Source organism: Branchiostoma floridae, chromosome 13, assembly GCF_000003815.2.
Source record: "Branchiostoma floridae strain S238N-H82 chromosome 13, Bfl_VNyyK, whole genome shotgun sequence".
Taxonomy (NCBI): Eukaryota; Metazoa; Chordata; class Leptocardii; order Amphioxiformes; family Branchiostomatidae; genus Branchiostoma; species Branchiostoma floridae.
The window spans coordinates 18,647,767-18,664,611 of record NC_049991.1 but is presented as its reverse complement, the minus strand read 5'-3'; the positions used below and the strand labels follow the sequence as shown (position 1 = coordinate 18,664,611).

The 16,845-nt window shown below is 40.2% G+C and overlaps 1 protein-coding gene across 1 annotated transcript in view; it reads left to right on the top strand.

The window, feature by feature from the left end:
* Positions 1-16,845, top strand: part of LOC118428599 — a 50,319-nt gene that overhangs the window by 1,877 nt on the left and 31,597 nt on the right. The window contains exons 2-6 of the mRNA XM_035838700.1: positions 6,647-6,730; positions 6,868-6,945; positions 7,782-7,958; positions 8,749-8,982; positions 10,015-10,200. Of these exons, the coding sequence (XP_035694593.1) occupies positions 6,647-6,730; positions 6,868-6,945; positions 7,782-7,958; positions 8,749-8,982; positions 10,015-10,200 (759 nt within the window). The remainder of the gene's footprint in view (positions 1-6,646; positions 6,731-6,867; positions 6,946-7,781; positions 7,959-8,748; positions 8,983-10,014; positions 10,201-16,845) is intronic.

Here is a 16,845-nt window from a genome sequence, read left to right as displayed (position 1 = left end):
TTCAAAACATGAAGTAAATATGTTAAATTTGGAATGCAAATTAAAGCTGTGTGCATGGACTTGGTTTATTTACCTTTGTAATCAGCATAGTCAGTGGCAACAAACACGGTGTACTTATGGATAATAAGATCAGCAAAAAATCCGTACCGTCTTAGGACGGGAACCGTCTTAGGGCGGCCCCCGTTAATGTTTCTTTCTTTCTTTCTTCTTTCTCCTGTCAAATCTTCAAAGTGATATTCATCTCCGCCGTTCCTGGACCGAATGACCTGAAATTTGGCACAGGGGTAGAATGGGCCAATACCTTGATCCTTTTTTTCTCAGTTTTTTCATATCTGCCTCTAAAATGATTTTATTGAGGTTTAAAGGTCATGTTTTGACCAAAATAAAATATATTGTCCCCCTGTACCCTGGTCTTACAATGGAATGGCCTGAAATTTGGTGTAGATAGGCATTAGATAGTTGGTAAAATGATCCAAGTAAAAGTTTTGACATAAACTAGTTTAAAATAATTAATTTGGGCACTTTTCTGAGGGGTAATTTGTTTTCTTTTGGCCTCCTGGCGTGACCTTCCGTGACCCCGCACGGAGTCCACACCTGTGCGCGAAGAGCGAAGGCTAATTAATATTCATAAGCGGGGCCCCACTATTCCGTATATACGGCAGTGTTCCCGCCAGAATTTTTTTCGGGGGCCGCCGAAGAACGCCGAAGGCCCCGGCCCGGCAGGGTCCAGGGGCAGAGCCCCGTTGGGGGTCCCAGGGTGGCGAAGCCCGCCTGAAACTCTTGCACTTTAGGCTATTCAGAAGGCTTATTGTATCAGTTTTAGGGGCATTTCTGTAATAATCACAGCAGTCACTTAACTTCTCTTCAGGAGTTAAGCGTAACAGTATTTCAGGTCAAACCGTCAAAGGCAACTAAAAACAAACTTTAACGTTACTGAGTTCAACAGTACTTATAACTTATCAGCCGAAGTTGAAACGCTAGCGATGGTATTTTCACTGCGCTGTTAGCTCCGTGCGACTGTTGTTGACGGTCTTATAACAATATATTTTGCCCCCCTGTACCCTGCCATTACAAATGAATGACCTAACATTTGGTATAGATAGGCATAAGATAGTTGATAAAATGATCCAAGTAAAATTTTTGGCATAAAGTACTGTAAAAGGCTTAATTACAGCACTTTTTTTAGGGGAAATTGTTTTTCTTTCGTTCTCCATGCCGTGACCTTTCGGACGTTCACCCCACGGAGCCGACATCTGCACCTGCGTCTAGCCGACAGGAAGAGTTGATTCAATTAATGGTTCAGCCAATCAGCGAAGGGGAAAACGAAGGCTAATTAATATTCATAAGCGGGACCACACAATACGGTAACTTGAAGACTCGGGCTGTACAGACTTCTCGCCAGGATTTTTCAAAGCGTCGGACAGTGGCCCGGGGGCCGCAGTCCTTGCATTTTAGACTATTGAGAATGCTTCTTTTATCCTTTTTTTAGGGTCATATCTACGATGATCGTAGTAGTCACTTACTTCTCTTCAGCAGTTTGACTTAAAATATTTTGGGTCAAAGTTTCAAAGACAACTAAAACCTCATAAACAACAAACTTTCCTTAGCTCAACAGTACTTGTAAATATTGTCCGAGTTGCCATCCTTATAATTAGTTGAAGGGCTTATTTATAGCGCTAGTATCTTCGTTGCGGCGTTAGCCGCCGTGCGACTTTTGTTGACGGTCTGATAGCCCTGCGTCGCCGCCTCGCTGATATTCCCACGGACATGTTTCAAGAAAAATGCCTGGCAAAAAACGCTGTTCTGCGTCAAATTCTATTCTATAAAACATGTGGGACTCAGTGTTACAGTCTAAATATTTTGTAGAAGCACCGCTGTGGGAAAGAAGGTCCAAGTAATGTAATACATCACGTAGCATGAAGCTCGCTGTCAACTGGCTCACGACTGTTTGAAACTCTAAGTCTAATCAACAGCCGCGTTTGATTGATAGCCGGCGGCCCTTTGATCAAGTCGGCGAAAGGTGCGTTAGTTAGACAGTTTGCGTTTAGTTTTGATACGTAATTATAAGTTAGACAGTGGTGAAAATGATTACTTTCTCATCAATATTTCTCTTCAGAATCATTTGAACTTAATTGTACATCCAAACAATTGGCTTACCTGTGCAATGTTTATATATAAGTAAAGATCAGTGTACTGAAATCATGTGTAGCGTATTGCTCCCAGTCAACAGATCAGCATTTTCTCTATAGTGACCACCTGTCTATATAGTGGCCACATTTCTGTCACTGGACTGGAAAGAAAAGTGATGTATTTTCCCCAGAGCAAATGTAGGTGTTTCATGTGCTGTTGTTGTTTGACATAAATTTTGAACATTCAAATTGTAAGTAACTTTGAACTACCAGAGTTTCAGCCCAATAAAACAGTCTCAGCGCCAGGGTATGAACAGACTGATCTCCGAAAAGAAATCCTCGAACAAGGTTCAATCGTATCTTCCGAGTCTGGCAGGAAGTTGTTAAACTAAAATAAGATTAGGCTCGATGGCTGATTGCATACAAAGTAAAACAGTTTAACAGTTTTACAGCTTGAAGAAAACAAACGCTCCTACTACACAGTACAGTCTAACCTGTCTATAGCTGCCACTCAAGGGACCGGACAAATTTGGCCACTATAGGCAGGTGGCCTCTGTATAGAGGTGGCAACTTGTAGATAAAATACCCAAGGGACCGACAAAAAGTGGCCACTATGGACGGGTGGCCCCTCTGTAGAGGTGGCCCCTAATACAGGTTTGACTGTACCTGCACCTGCTTGATAGTTATTAAATCGTATGCCCTACTTGAATAAAAATGTTCACTGCAATAATGAATGTACCCACAACACAAGGACCTTATACTTTTTTATACTTACACCTAGTTATCGTACTGAAAATTTGTAATGACATTACATGAAGTCATTCAACAATTTTCAATCATGATGAAAATTTTCTGAATGGAAGGTGTGATTATTGTCATTTTCTGAAAAATAGAAGCAAGCTCTGTTTTGACCTGGAATCAATTCACAAAACCAGTCCACTTTGGGGGATAATGTACTGTTAAGATGTTCCATTTTTGCGCAGGGGTGATTTGGAACAGTCCAATGTTGCGTGGGAAGGGGTATGGCTGAAATATGCTGTATTTGCTCTCAAGCAAATGTCGGCCTTTCTAGTTATATTTCAGCCATACCATAGGTATGGTGAAATATATTGTATTCGTAATGTTTCTTTCTTTCTCCTGTCAAATCTTCAAATCGATTCAACTCCGTCGTTCCTGGACCGAATTACTTGAAATTTGGCACAAGGGTAGAGTGGGTCAATACCCAGGTGTTGTTTTCTCATTTTTTTCATATCTTCCTTTAAAATGATTTTATTCATGTTTTTTGCAATTTTTATGTACATTTTGCCCCCCTGTTCCCTGGTGTTACAGCCGAATGACCTAAAATTTGGTACAGAGGTGCCTTGATCATATGCCCACAAAATTCCAAAAACAATTTTGGCATACGGTACAGCAAAATGCTTAATTTTGGCATTTTTTGGCATTTTTGCCCCAGAAATGACATTTTTTGGCTCCTATACCCCCATTTTACAACCAAATGACCTGAAATTTGGTATAGGAGTGCCGTCTACATATGCGCACATGAATTCATTGACACCTTTGGCATACGGTACAACAAAATGCTTAATTTTGGAATTTTTTGGCCATTGTTTGACCAAAAACGTACGCTTTTGGCTCCTGTTCCCTGGTCTTGTAACCAAATGACCTACATTTTGGTAAATAGGTGCACTAGATATTCATTCAAATGACACATGTATAATTTCTGGCATAAACCACTTCAAAATTATATATTTGGGTACTTTTTTAGTAATTCTCCACTGGCCAGAGGGTCAACGACCTCAAGGTCGTTGACCTCTCCCTCCTGAAGACAGCATGTGCACATGTCTATATATACTAGTAACTTGATTAAAGAGGCAACCAATCACGTAGCCTGAGTCAACATCCCGAAGGGGATTGGCAGCCAATCAGTGAGCCCGGTGTTATCTGGATGAGTCCATTCTGGCACGGAGGGGGTACATATTTTTTAAATTCATCTTTGGACTGTTGATTATATAATGTCTCTCAATGGGAGTATTTTTGAACTGGACTATTTTGCAATTTTACATGGGGTGTACTGGAAGAGTCCATTCTTGCATGGAGGGGGGCATTTTTTTTAAATTTGTTTATGGACTTTGGTGATTTGATATGTCAAAGTGTTTCAGTGTGGTTATTTTTTGACTGGTCAACTTTGCAATTTTACATAGGTTGTGCTGGAAGAGTCGATCCTTACATGGGGGGATTTTTGAAATCCATTTTTGGGACTTTGGTGATTACGTCCAAGTCCAATTTTAGCGGATGTATTTTTGGACTGCACCACTTTACATAGGGGCATCGCAAAAAGAGTCCATTCTTGCATGGGGATGTTTTCAAATTTAGTTTTAGAAAGGTGATAATTCAATATTCCATTTTTAGTGGAAGTGTTTTTGGACTGGTCTATTTTACCTTTTCATGCCTTTTTTGCTTAGTTCAACCTTGCCATGTTTTCAGTGAGAGTATTTCTGGACTGGTCTATTGTGCAAATTCACATGGGGTGCACTGGAAGAGTCCATTCTTGCACTAGGAATTTTGTAAGATTCATTTTTGGGTGTCATTAAGTGTCATTAGTGGAAGTGACTTTTAAACAAAAGTGTTCGATTCTTGCACATGGGTGATTTTGGAATAGTCTGTTGTTGCATGGAGAGGGAGATGGCTGAAATATGCTGCATTTGCTCTCAAGCAAATGTCGGCCTTTCTAGTATTCGTAATGTTTCTTTCTTTCTCCTGTCAAATCTTCAAATCGATTCAACTCCGTCGTTCCTGGACTGAATTACTTGAAATTTGGCACAAGGGTAGAGTGGGTCAATACCCAGATGCTTTTTTCTCATTTTTTCCATATCTTCCTTTAAATGATTTTATTCATGTTTTTTGCAATTTTTATGTACATTTTGCCCCCCTGTTCCCTGGTGTTACAGCCGAATGACCTAAAATTTGGTACAGAGGTGCCTTGATCATATGCCCACAAAATTCCAAAAACAATTTTGGCATACGGTACAGCAAAATGCTTAATTTTGGCATTTTTTGCCATTTTTTGCCCCAGAAATGACATTTGTTGGCTCCTATACCCCCATTTTACAACCAAATGACCTGAAATTTGGTATAGGAGTGCCGTCTACATATGCGCACATGAATTCATTGACACCTTTGGCATACGGTACAACAAAATGCCTAATTTTGGAATTTTTTGGCCATTGTTTGACCAAAAACGTACGCTTTTGGCTCCTGTTCCCTGGTCTTGTAACCAAATGACCTACATTTTGGTAAATAGGTGCACTAGATATTCATTCAAATGACCCATGTATAATTTCTGGCATAAACCACTTCAAAATGATATATTTGGGTACTTTTTAAGTAATTCTCCACTGGCCAGAGGGTCAACGACCTCAAGGTCGTTGACCTCTCCCACCTGAAGACAGCATGTGCATATGTCTATATATACTAGTAACTTGATTAAAGAGGCAACCAATCACGTAGCCTGAGTCAACATCCCGAAGGGGATTGGCAGCCAATCAGTGAGCCCGGTGTTATCTGGATGAGTCCATTCTGGCACGGAGGGGGTACATATTTTTTAAATTCATCTTTCGACTGTTGATTATTTAATGTCTCTCAATGGGAGTATTTAAGAACTGGACTATTTTGCACTTTTACATGGGGTGTACTGGAAGAGTCCATTCTTGCATGGAGGGGGGCATTTTTTTTAAAAATTGTTTATGGACTTTGGTGATTTGATATGTCAAAGTGTTTCAGTGTGGTTATTTTTTGACTGGTCAACTTTGCAATTTTACATAGGTTGTGCTGGAAGAGTCGATCCTTACATGGGGGGATTTTTAAAATCCATGTTTTGGACTTTGGTGATTAAGTCCAATTTTAGCGGATGTATTTTTGGACTGCACCACTTTACATAGGGGCATCGCAAAAAGAGTCCATTCTTGCATGGGGATGTTTTCAAATTTAGTTTTAGAAAGGTGATAATTCAATATTCCATTTTTAGTGGAAGTGTTTTTGGACTGGTCTATTTTACCTTTTCATGCCTTTTTTGCTTAGTTCAACCTTGACCATGTTTTCAGTGAGAGTATTTCTGGACTGGTCTATTGTGCAAATTCACATGGGGTGCACTGGAAGAGTCCATTCTTGCACTAGGAATTTTGTAAGATTCATTTTTGGGTGTCATTAAGTGCCATTAGTGGAAGTGACTTTTAAACAAAAGTGTTCGATTCTTGCACATGGGTGATTTTGGAATAGCCTGTTGTTGCATGGGGAGGGAGATGGCTGAAATATGCTGCATTTGCTCTCAAGCAAATGTCGGCCTTTCTAGTTAAAAACCCATTTTTCAAGGTCTCAGTTCAGTCTCTCTAACTCCTGGAATGGTGTTTTTGTGACAATGGGAATTGGCTGACGGAAAAAAATTTCGAGCTGGCTTAAGAGCCCTGGGGCAAACGGTACCAATTTATGCAATCATCCAAAGCGCATTTTTGCCCCTGCAGAAACTACAACAACCCCACCTGTGACCACTACAATGGAACCAGTTGCGACAACATCTTTGACAACTACAAGACTTAGTCCTGAAGGTATGGCAAGTTTGCTTCCTCCATGTAATTATATGCCAGATCTAGCCACCCGTTGACACCAAAAGTTACATCAACCCCATACGATTACGGGGCAAACATTTCATGTAATCATCCAAAGCGCATTTTTGCCCCTGCAGAAACTGCAACAACCCCACCTGTGACCACTACAATGGAACCAGTTGCGACAACATCTTTGACAACTACAAGTCCTGAAGGTATGGCAAGTTTGCTTCCTGAGGGAGGATAGGGAAGGAGGGAGGAAGAGAGTCATGGCCATCCGTGCAACCAGCACGCCTGGATGATGATGCTTCCTCAATATGCCTTGGAGTGATAAAATTATATGCCAGGATATAATCGTCGTAATTGACTATTATGGCTGAAAGGTTATCATGAGCCATGAAATCCTAATGACGATTAATTATGCAATGTATGTGATCGAGGGCTAAAGGTTATTGTGATACGAATTAAAGTTTTTTTTTGTACAAGGTGTTGTTATTATGTTTTGCCCCTTCAAATGTTGGTTATTTAGAATAGCATTATGATAAGAAACTGAAAATGTTATCAACATCAACACGACTTGAGTACACGACGGGTGAAGTAGGGGTGTACAGTACTTTTAGTGATTCTAAGATCATCCGTCAGTTCTACAGTTCAGTATGTATCAAGCTGACAACAGACTAGAAGGCATATATATATTAGATGGATTATTTTGATATTTGTGTTGACCTTGAAATGATAAGATTCTGTCCTCTTTGGTGGCAATCCATAAGCACGTTAGCCGGTCCGATTACGCATGTGCAGATGCAGGAATTGTGGGTAAAATATCAAGGGTTAAGACCCCTGACCTGTAAATAGTTTTTGTTCGACCATAATGTCCAGACGTGATTTTTTAATGTCTCAGGGGCCATTATCTTCAACATATTACTCCTAATTCCTGTTTGCTGCGTCGTGCTCGAAACGGTGAACGTTGTGTATCATTCTCCAGTATATGTATGTTTCAGCTCAACAGATGCTACAATCAGAACTAATTAACCTTTGTTTATCATTTCAGCTGTCCAATGTCCAGCGCTGACTCCCCCAGCTAACGGAGCGCAGAGTCCTACCGGAGTGAACTCCTACAATGACGAGGTGATGTTCACCTGTAACCAGGGGTACGAGCTGGAAGGAGCGTCTAGTGTGAGGTGCCAGGCAAACCGAGCTTGGAGCGGTCCTGTTCCAACATGCAGAGGTAAGACAGAAGTGTTCATTCTTTTTGTGCATGATTGTGTAACAAGGAGGATTCCTATCTGTATTGCTGTTGGCGCTTCTCTCTGACCTCAGTCATCCTCTAGGCTGCAAGTAACTTGTCGCGTAACTCTAACACTACTAGTCACTTCACTTTTCACTTTATTTATTTTACCAGTAATTACATCTCATTCTCAGGCCAGAAATCGGCCTGCTTTTCAGGTAATCCTGGACATAAAAGTACAAAGTACACATAGCACATATACAATACATAATAAAATTATCCATTATCCATTATCCAGTAATCAAACTCTTAGCGGGCACGCTTCTCTACTAACTTGTCTCAACTTAAGAACTGTAACTTTAACATCCGGGGTCTTTCCTGTCACCTCTCTTGACTTCGCCTGATTGCCCGGTTACACATGTATCTAGAAACAAAGGCTAACTTAAAGGACGTCTGTCAGTTTTGGCACTAAGTCTTGTATCTTTTCATGTTCAAATGTGAACTGCAATTTACTCAATTTGAATATAAGGAAAAAATTACATGCACCTATAACTAATCCATGATTTTCTGTTATATACATGTAGGCCAAATAAGGTAGCGTTCTACAACTACATATGTCACAAACTAAACGATCTTGGACTAAAATGTTTGTCCACGTTCTGAGGTGATTGGCCATCAGTATTGATCCTGAAGAAGGCAACAGTGGTTGTTGCAAATTTGATCCGTGCATTCCTTTCTGTTGAAAGACAGTCTAGCATTTTACTATGACCGTTTTGTGTTGTTTTCACAGTGTGTACCACAAGTACAGATGCAGAGTACCGGTACCGATGGGACCTTCCGCCTGTCACGGGCTCACGGTTTGAGTTTGAAGTGCAGGCCAGTGGCGACGTTAACGTGGCGCTATCGGCACAGAACCAGGATCTCAGCGACATGTATGAGGTAGTGATTGGTGGCTGGAGTAACAGGAAGTCTGTCATACGTCGCTCAAAGCTAGGGGCGGTACAAGCTGAGGCCCAAACACCAGGTAGGTTGTATATTTAATGGTATTTCTTTATTTCTTGGTTTGGCTGTTCAGCATGCACAGCCAGGGCAGCCCAACTAGCCTGTGGCTATTACAAAGGGCTAGCCCTGCTAACAAAAACAGAGACAATACACATGGATTTTGACATGGACAGGGTACTTACGTATCAATATCCGAATGAAAGCTCATCTGTGTTGGTAAATTCCATAGTGAAAAGTTTAAACTTTTCACTAAGGGTTATCAATATCAACATTCTTACTACATAAAAGAAATGTACCTTCTGTAAAATTGAAGATACAATATTCACAGAAAATTCCATTTGGACGCTTTTTGTTGTTGTAAATACACGTATATCATACTATGATATCAATCAAAACAAAGGGCAAAAATACCTACAAACATAACCCAGTATCAACTGTGTTTAACAATAACATCTTTGCAGCACACTTTTGGTAACAATTAACATTCTTTTATAATAACGATAGGATTACAATTTAGATACCATTTCCAAACATGAATATACATTGTATATAGTACTGTATAATATAATATGTTATATAATATAATATAATAATATTATATTTTGTCTGAATCTTTATTCATTTATGAGAAGCTCAAAGCTTTTCATTGAGGACATGAGGGAGGTGCATACGTAAGGGTCAGATACAGTGATACAGGTTCCATTGAGTTCCACGGCTAATCTGTCTAAAGGTGCAAAAAAACACCTACGGATTTGGTGCTGCCAGTGTGGCAACATCTGCACACTTGCCACTAAGACCCGTTTTTATATCATAGATATACATAGAACAAAACATTAAAATGTAACTACATAATGTAACTACTATATATAATTATATATAGTCTATATAGATAAATATATGTATCATATAGTCTATATATTATATAATCTGTGAATATGTGTTTCTGTACATGTGTATGTATGTATGTCTCTATACATGTATATGCACAATGTTCGTGCACACAACATTAAACTGTTAAGTAATCACAGTCTCACAACCATCTATTTTTCCACAGGTATCAACTCTCCAAACCAATACCGAAGGTTCTGGATAACCTGGGCTGATGGCACCATCGCTGTTGGACGCGGCAACGAGATCGACCCGTTCATACAGTGGGTGGATCCGGACCCCCTAAACATCAGCTATGCTGGCTACTCCACATATATGTCAAGCTCAGGCCAGTGGAGGTTCTGTTCACCAGGTAACTTTTAGTGGCACAAATCAGATTGCTGTCATCTTTCACACAACAAAACAAAACAATAACTTAATACATGTACTATCAATGGTGACGGTTGCATGTAAGTTTGTAAGTAGCCAATTAACGCTTATCTGGCGACAACACGCCTTTGAGTCCTATAATGGAAAACACTATATATAGATTTTTCCTCATTACGTATGCAAGTCAAGTCAAGATTTGAGTAATTTGCAACACAGACACACCAAAAACTATACCTCCATTTCTCATGGAGGTAATGATCATCCACAAATGCTGTATGCCTAGTATATGGCCTATGTCACATTTCCAACAAGGCCAGGCAGAGCAGCTTTTGGAAACGAAAAGTATACAAGACACCAAACTACACAAGACGATGTTATAAAGAGAATAGAGTATATATCAGATTCTCTATTTCCGTTTCTACAAACAGCCCAGCCGGGCCCCGTTTTGGACGGGCATATGATGTGACGATAGCCGAAGAGTATGACTTATGTCATAGCATATTAATGCCTTTCTGTCTCGGGAGAGCAGTTTTACAAAAAGGAAAAACTTACACTGGTCAGTTTAAATTTTGAAAAACACCAACAATTTGGAAAAACATGTAATGCAAATTGTAAGCTCTCAAGTTTGGAATTAGTTTAAAGAGCTCACCATTAGACACTTAGTCATGCAATTATCAAATGTCAGTGATGTTCATAACTCCAGATATGATTGATTGAAAATGCACATGGCCTGGGTGGCCGGCAGTTTGGCCTACTAGTCTGATCTCCCAGCCTGCTGGGCCAGAGATCTGGGACTACCGGGCCAAAATCTGGGACATGGAGTCTGACCTCATAATGGCCCAGACGGCCAGAGCGCTCTAAAACAACACAGACTACCAGTCTAAATTTGGCCAGGTGGGCCCCCAAGTACCGTGTAAACTGCAATTTTCTATGATTCCTCTAGGGTCTAGCTCAGACTGGCCTACCAGGCCAAAGTTTCAGCCTCACTGGGCCAGACTTCAGACACACATAGAATAACAAGTACAGTTCAATAAGTTTCTAGTGGAAATGCTAGAGTTAACGGTACATGTACAATTTGTGAATAATAGTAATCTTGCTTTAAATTAACAGCCTTTGTATCTACTTAGACATGTTTGCTCCATAGAGAAATAACAACAGTATGATTTTGGAAAAATGATTTTGCATAATTTTTGCAAATGCCATGCTAGTTCAGTCAAGTCATATCTCAGCCTGTTTTTGATCAATGCAAGTCAAAATAAAGTAATAAACAAGCCAGGTGAGGTTAGAAATTTGGAGGCAAAGTTCCCTATGAGCAGACAACCTTGCTTTTATTCATGCAGTGAGGGCAGGTAGGTTGGGCAAGTATTAAAACTGTTTTGTTGTGCTGCTCCACTTTCACCGGGACAGATTTGTAGCATCCACCATTTATGCTTTGACCCACAGATGTCCCCATTATGAGCATTGCAATAACGCACTCGAGGAAGAAAAAAACTTGTGCCCCTGGTGTCCATTCTATCTAGATCTACTACTAGTCATGTAGGGTCAGAGAGAGCACGACCTAGACACAGTTTTTCCTGACATCTGCGGAAAAACTCTGTCTAGATTGCTCCTTCTCACAATGGAAAAGGATGGCAGTTGTTCCCTGTGAAGGTCAACTGACTCGATGGCAGGCTTGTGGAGGATTGTGTTACAGTGTTTCTTAACATTTTGTGTGGATACTTTGTAAATACTTTATTCATGTAGTCCATTAGCTAACATACATAATTTTTTAGATAATCATTCCAATTGTCTAATAAGATAGACTGTAAAGTAATATGAGCTGACAAAAATGATACTGAAATATATTGTAACTTCAGCCAAAGCCTGGAGAAGGATGTACTCCCAGCTGTTGGGCATGTCAAATGGAAGGGACAAAAGTGACAGGAATCTCTGGCCAGTGAAACCCTAGGTGCTGGGGTTAAATCAGGTGGACACGGTTACCAGCCTTGTAGGATGCTAGGTCACATAAAGGCCAACTGAAATCCCTAAAGGAGATTACAGTAGACTACAATCTCTGAGCTGTGTACATTTCAGCTGGACCTGTCCCTCAGTCCTGGAATGGGATTTTTGCTTGCTGGGACAAAAAAATTGCCCCCTGTCCTTCCAAAAATAATGAATTTCATGACAAGAAAATATATGTTTTTATTCCAATTGAATCTAAAAAAATCAAAATCAAAAGCTGGACAATAGTCCACTACTTCTATTACTGACTAAAGCCTTCCAATCCCCAACAATGAGTGGAAGCTGAAGGACAAAACATTGAAAGCTGGAGACAACTAGCTCTGCATTGTTGTTGTCTCATACGTGTAGAAAGAAGGAACTTGATCATGAAGATCCTCATTGATATAATTCAGTTATATGAAGAAATATATGCCATTAATTATGGGGACAGAACCTACAGATAAAGAAAAAAATCTTTAACAAATACAGTAGATTCTGAAGGAGAATTTGACCAAATTAGGTCAAAATGGAAAACTATGATGGAAAGACAGTTGCCGGGAAAGACATTCTAAAATGATACAAATTTAAAAATATAAAATAGCAATAAACTACATTTCATCTGTTGAAATACTTTGGCTTATGATTTTCATCTATTGCCACCAATTTTGTCGTTTGTTGGTAGTGTGAAACATTTCAAAAAGTCATTCTCTAAGCTGTCTGAACCTCTGTACATGCACCTTTTAATACGAGGGTGAGTCAGAAAGTAATGCAAGTAGTTTCATAACAGACTTGTTTTCTGATCAATTGAGTTGAAATTTGGCACATAAGTAGAGATTTATGTCCTCTTGAGATTGAATGTTTTAAATTTGGTCTTTATCATTTTATGAGCAACTGAGTTGATTTCAAGATGAACACACCCTTGGTAGCTTGTCAGACTATCAATTCCTCTAAATCTGACACACTGAAAATCATTGTAGGAGGTTGAAATTATACATGTATGATACCAAATGTCTCTTTAGGTTGCGTGCCAATTTTCATTTCTAAACTCGTAATGGTTCTTTATTTACAGCTGCTAGGATGCAGTAAGTTGTGTTATAGAGCTGTTGGATTTATACACGAGTTCGTGAGTTGTTGGTTAAAAGACCACTTTCCCATTACCCCAAAGAAACGAAACTTTACACAGTTATTAACTGTTTAAAGGCCAAAAAGTGTGCTAAGTTTCATTTCTCTTTGTTGATGGAAAAGAAGGCTACAGAAAGTTTTAATCATAACACCGCAGATTTCATGACCCTGAAGACCACGTATACCTCACTCTACATCAGCAACGAAAAAAGACAAACTGATCTGATTTCAGAGTTGAAATTAAGCATGTGGCGTATAGAGAAATACAGCTTATTACATGTGCAGGCTTAGTCTCCTACAATGGCAAAAATTGGTTTAGGGATATTCTTAATTGTACGTTGATTGGACCTCACTTTTCTTCTGACGGGATACCAAGGGTGTGGTCACCTTGAAAGCAGCTCAATCACTCATAAAATAATGAGCAACAAAGTTAGATATTTCAATCTCAAGGGGAGATATGTCTTAACCTTTGTGCAAAATTTCAAATCATTCGATCAAAGAACGACTCTGTTATGAAACCACTTGCATTACTTTCTGACTCACCCTCGTACATTCCATTTTGTTCTGTTCTATGACTTAAACCCTCATTGGTACAAATGTACATTGGCACTTATATTCAGGGTCATTTTCTAATCCTTTGGCTAGCAGTATGTTTTAGAATTTGTAGTGTTTTCAATGTCACATCTACTCAACCCTAGTGTTTCAGATATTTGCCACACAACTGTCGGTACACACAATATTGCATTTCAAGCATTTATCAAGTTTTAAAACTTTTTGTGTGTGGGGGGGGCCATACTGTTGATTTACTTATTTTTCCAAGCAGAGGCAATGGTTTGTGGGGGAAGAAGTTGTCAGGATTTTTACTGGCCAGTTCCTTTTCCCAGACCTCACTTAGGCACACTTTACATTACGGTTTTCCCGAGAGCGGGACTGGCGATAGCCGGAGCCCTGTGTAAAGATAGTTCCCGTCGTCGTAATCCCGCTGTCTTCAAATTTTCTCCCGTCCACTCCGAAGTGTACGCCCGTAGGCTCAGCAGGAGTCCCTGACAACTTCAAACTGCATATAAAGAGAACGCGTCGGGCTCCCGACAGCGGGAGTCAAGGTTTAGGCGATTATTTCAGTGCGTAGCTATCACTGAAAGAAAGGGATCTTCTATCAAACAGTTTGCTTTTTAAAGTGCTTTTTTATTTAAAATTTTGCCGTCAAAGTTACTGGAAATGTCAGCGAAACAACAACATAGTCAGGGACTTGTATTTCTTATGCAAGTCACATATTTGAAGTTTCAATCACTTGGAAGCGGTAAGCAAACAAAAAATGAAAGTTTGTTCAATTTGACAGCGTGCAGCTAAAAAAAAACTGCGATCTTTACGGGTAGACTTTCCGGCGGGTGTCCTGCCAGATTTCCGGGCGGAGTGTAAAGCGGTCCCGATAGCGGCGTCCCGACAGCGGGAAATTTCACCGCTGACGCAAAAAGTAAAGTCGGCCTTGCCAGCCTCCAAAGTGACCACTGGCTCAATCATTTTGCTAACCGTGGTTAACAAGAGAAAGGATTGAGCCAGCATCACTTCGGAAGCTGGCACTCAGGATAGACCTCACTGGTGGTAACACTTGCCATAGGATAGACATCATTTCCAGTTCAACATGAATACAAAAAGTTCCTACATGGAAAAAGAGAGATTGAATCTACTTTCTAGTACCACATTCATCATCCACTCATGCCATTATAAATCACTATACAATCATTGTTGTACAATGTTGTAAATTCACCACCCCAGGGCTTCTAGAGCAATCTGCCCAAGACTGAAACCTGCAACAGGCGCTCCTATGGAGACAGAATAGTTGATTGAGAGGCATAGTAATTGCACCTCTTTAGCCCTGTCAGAGACCTCAGCCTGGCCTGCCAGCCCTGTCCCTTGGCTCGCCCTTTCAATGGGGAAGTGGGGATATAACTCTGTCTGGAAGGTACTAGTAGGCCTTTCTCCCAGCAAGAAAGTACCACAGTTGGTTTCTTTATTGAATCTTTCTTCAACTAGAACAGCATATTGTCTGAGAGCCCTTCCCACAACAAAAAGAGAAGTAATGTGCATGGCGCTGTTTAGAGGCAAAACGATACTTTCCTCTCCCAGTCCCAGCCAACAATCTCCAGGAGTTCCAACACAGAATTCCCCAGTTGTTTCTGTGACGCCTGTGTGACATGAAGGCCACAGAAATGGCTGGGGAGGGGAAACCCACCAAGCCCAGGAAACTCTGCTCTTTGGAAAACTTTGTACAAAAAGCACTGGAAAGTCCAGATATATAGACAGGAAGAATAGAATGTGGCAAGTATACCTGGATGGTTTAGATGAAAAAAACTGCTGGGTTCCTGGTAGACACAGTCCAACAGAGCTATAGCTAGCAAAGTGTCAGAGAAATCATGTCTGACTGTGTCTTACACCAGGTTCACCAGCACTACCCAAATTTGCCAAAGGTTCCATACATGGACCACAAATTCTGTTAGCCAGAATCATATGTTCTTCTGAACCATTAGAACCATATGTTTTGTAGTGTCAAATAGATCCAAACGTAATACTTGCACTTTTCTGCTCTTTTTGTATACAGTATACAAGTGTATATCATACAAGTCTATAGAAAAATGTATTTTGCCCTAAGATTTTTCACACCATTGTTCGTAGACAGAATGCCCCAAATATAAGGCCAGCAAATACTTGCCCTTATACCCCAATACTTTCTGCCTGGTGTAAGACTCAGTCAGGCATAATTTCTCTGACGCTCTACTCTATTGCTACGGCCGCGGGGCGCGTTGGTACACCCGATCCCACGATCTCGGAAGTTAAGCAACGCGCGGTCCAGTTCTTGGATGGGGGACCAACCAAGGACGCCTGGATTATTGCTGTAGCCTCACGAAGCTTTCCACGAAATCGTCTTCCAGGAGGGACGTAAAACGGGGGTCCCGTGCTCGAGGAGGTGCCTCGACCACATTAAACAGCCTCATTAGACATTACTCATAATTTGGGTACCTACTGGCTGGCAAAATACACCTGGTGATTATTAGCTGGTGATTATTGAACGGTGTCTACCAGGAACCTACCAATTGTACATGTAGCTCATATTTATGATGTTGTAGTTCTGTGCTTGTAGTTATGATATCGTTGAGTCTTTCTTGCCTTCATGATGTTATTTCTATGCTAATCTAATGGCAAATACTGGTGTATATAGGACATATAGCACCTCTTTTTACATCCACAATGACTATTACCCTATGATAGATATGTGTGATGTCTGAATGAGCAATCAACGTTGTAGCTTATCCTAAATTTGTTGTACAAGAACTGTATTCTGTATAACATTATTCAAAACATGTATGAATGTTTAAACCTACGATGTATATGAAGCACATATACAATGCCCATCAAAATAAGACCCTGTTCAGCATTTTACCAGGAGGCAGTACAAAAGTCATAACTAAAACTTTTATCAAGTAAGTAAGTGCTACATGCACAAATATGGAGAAAGGACTTTTAGAGT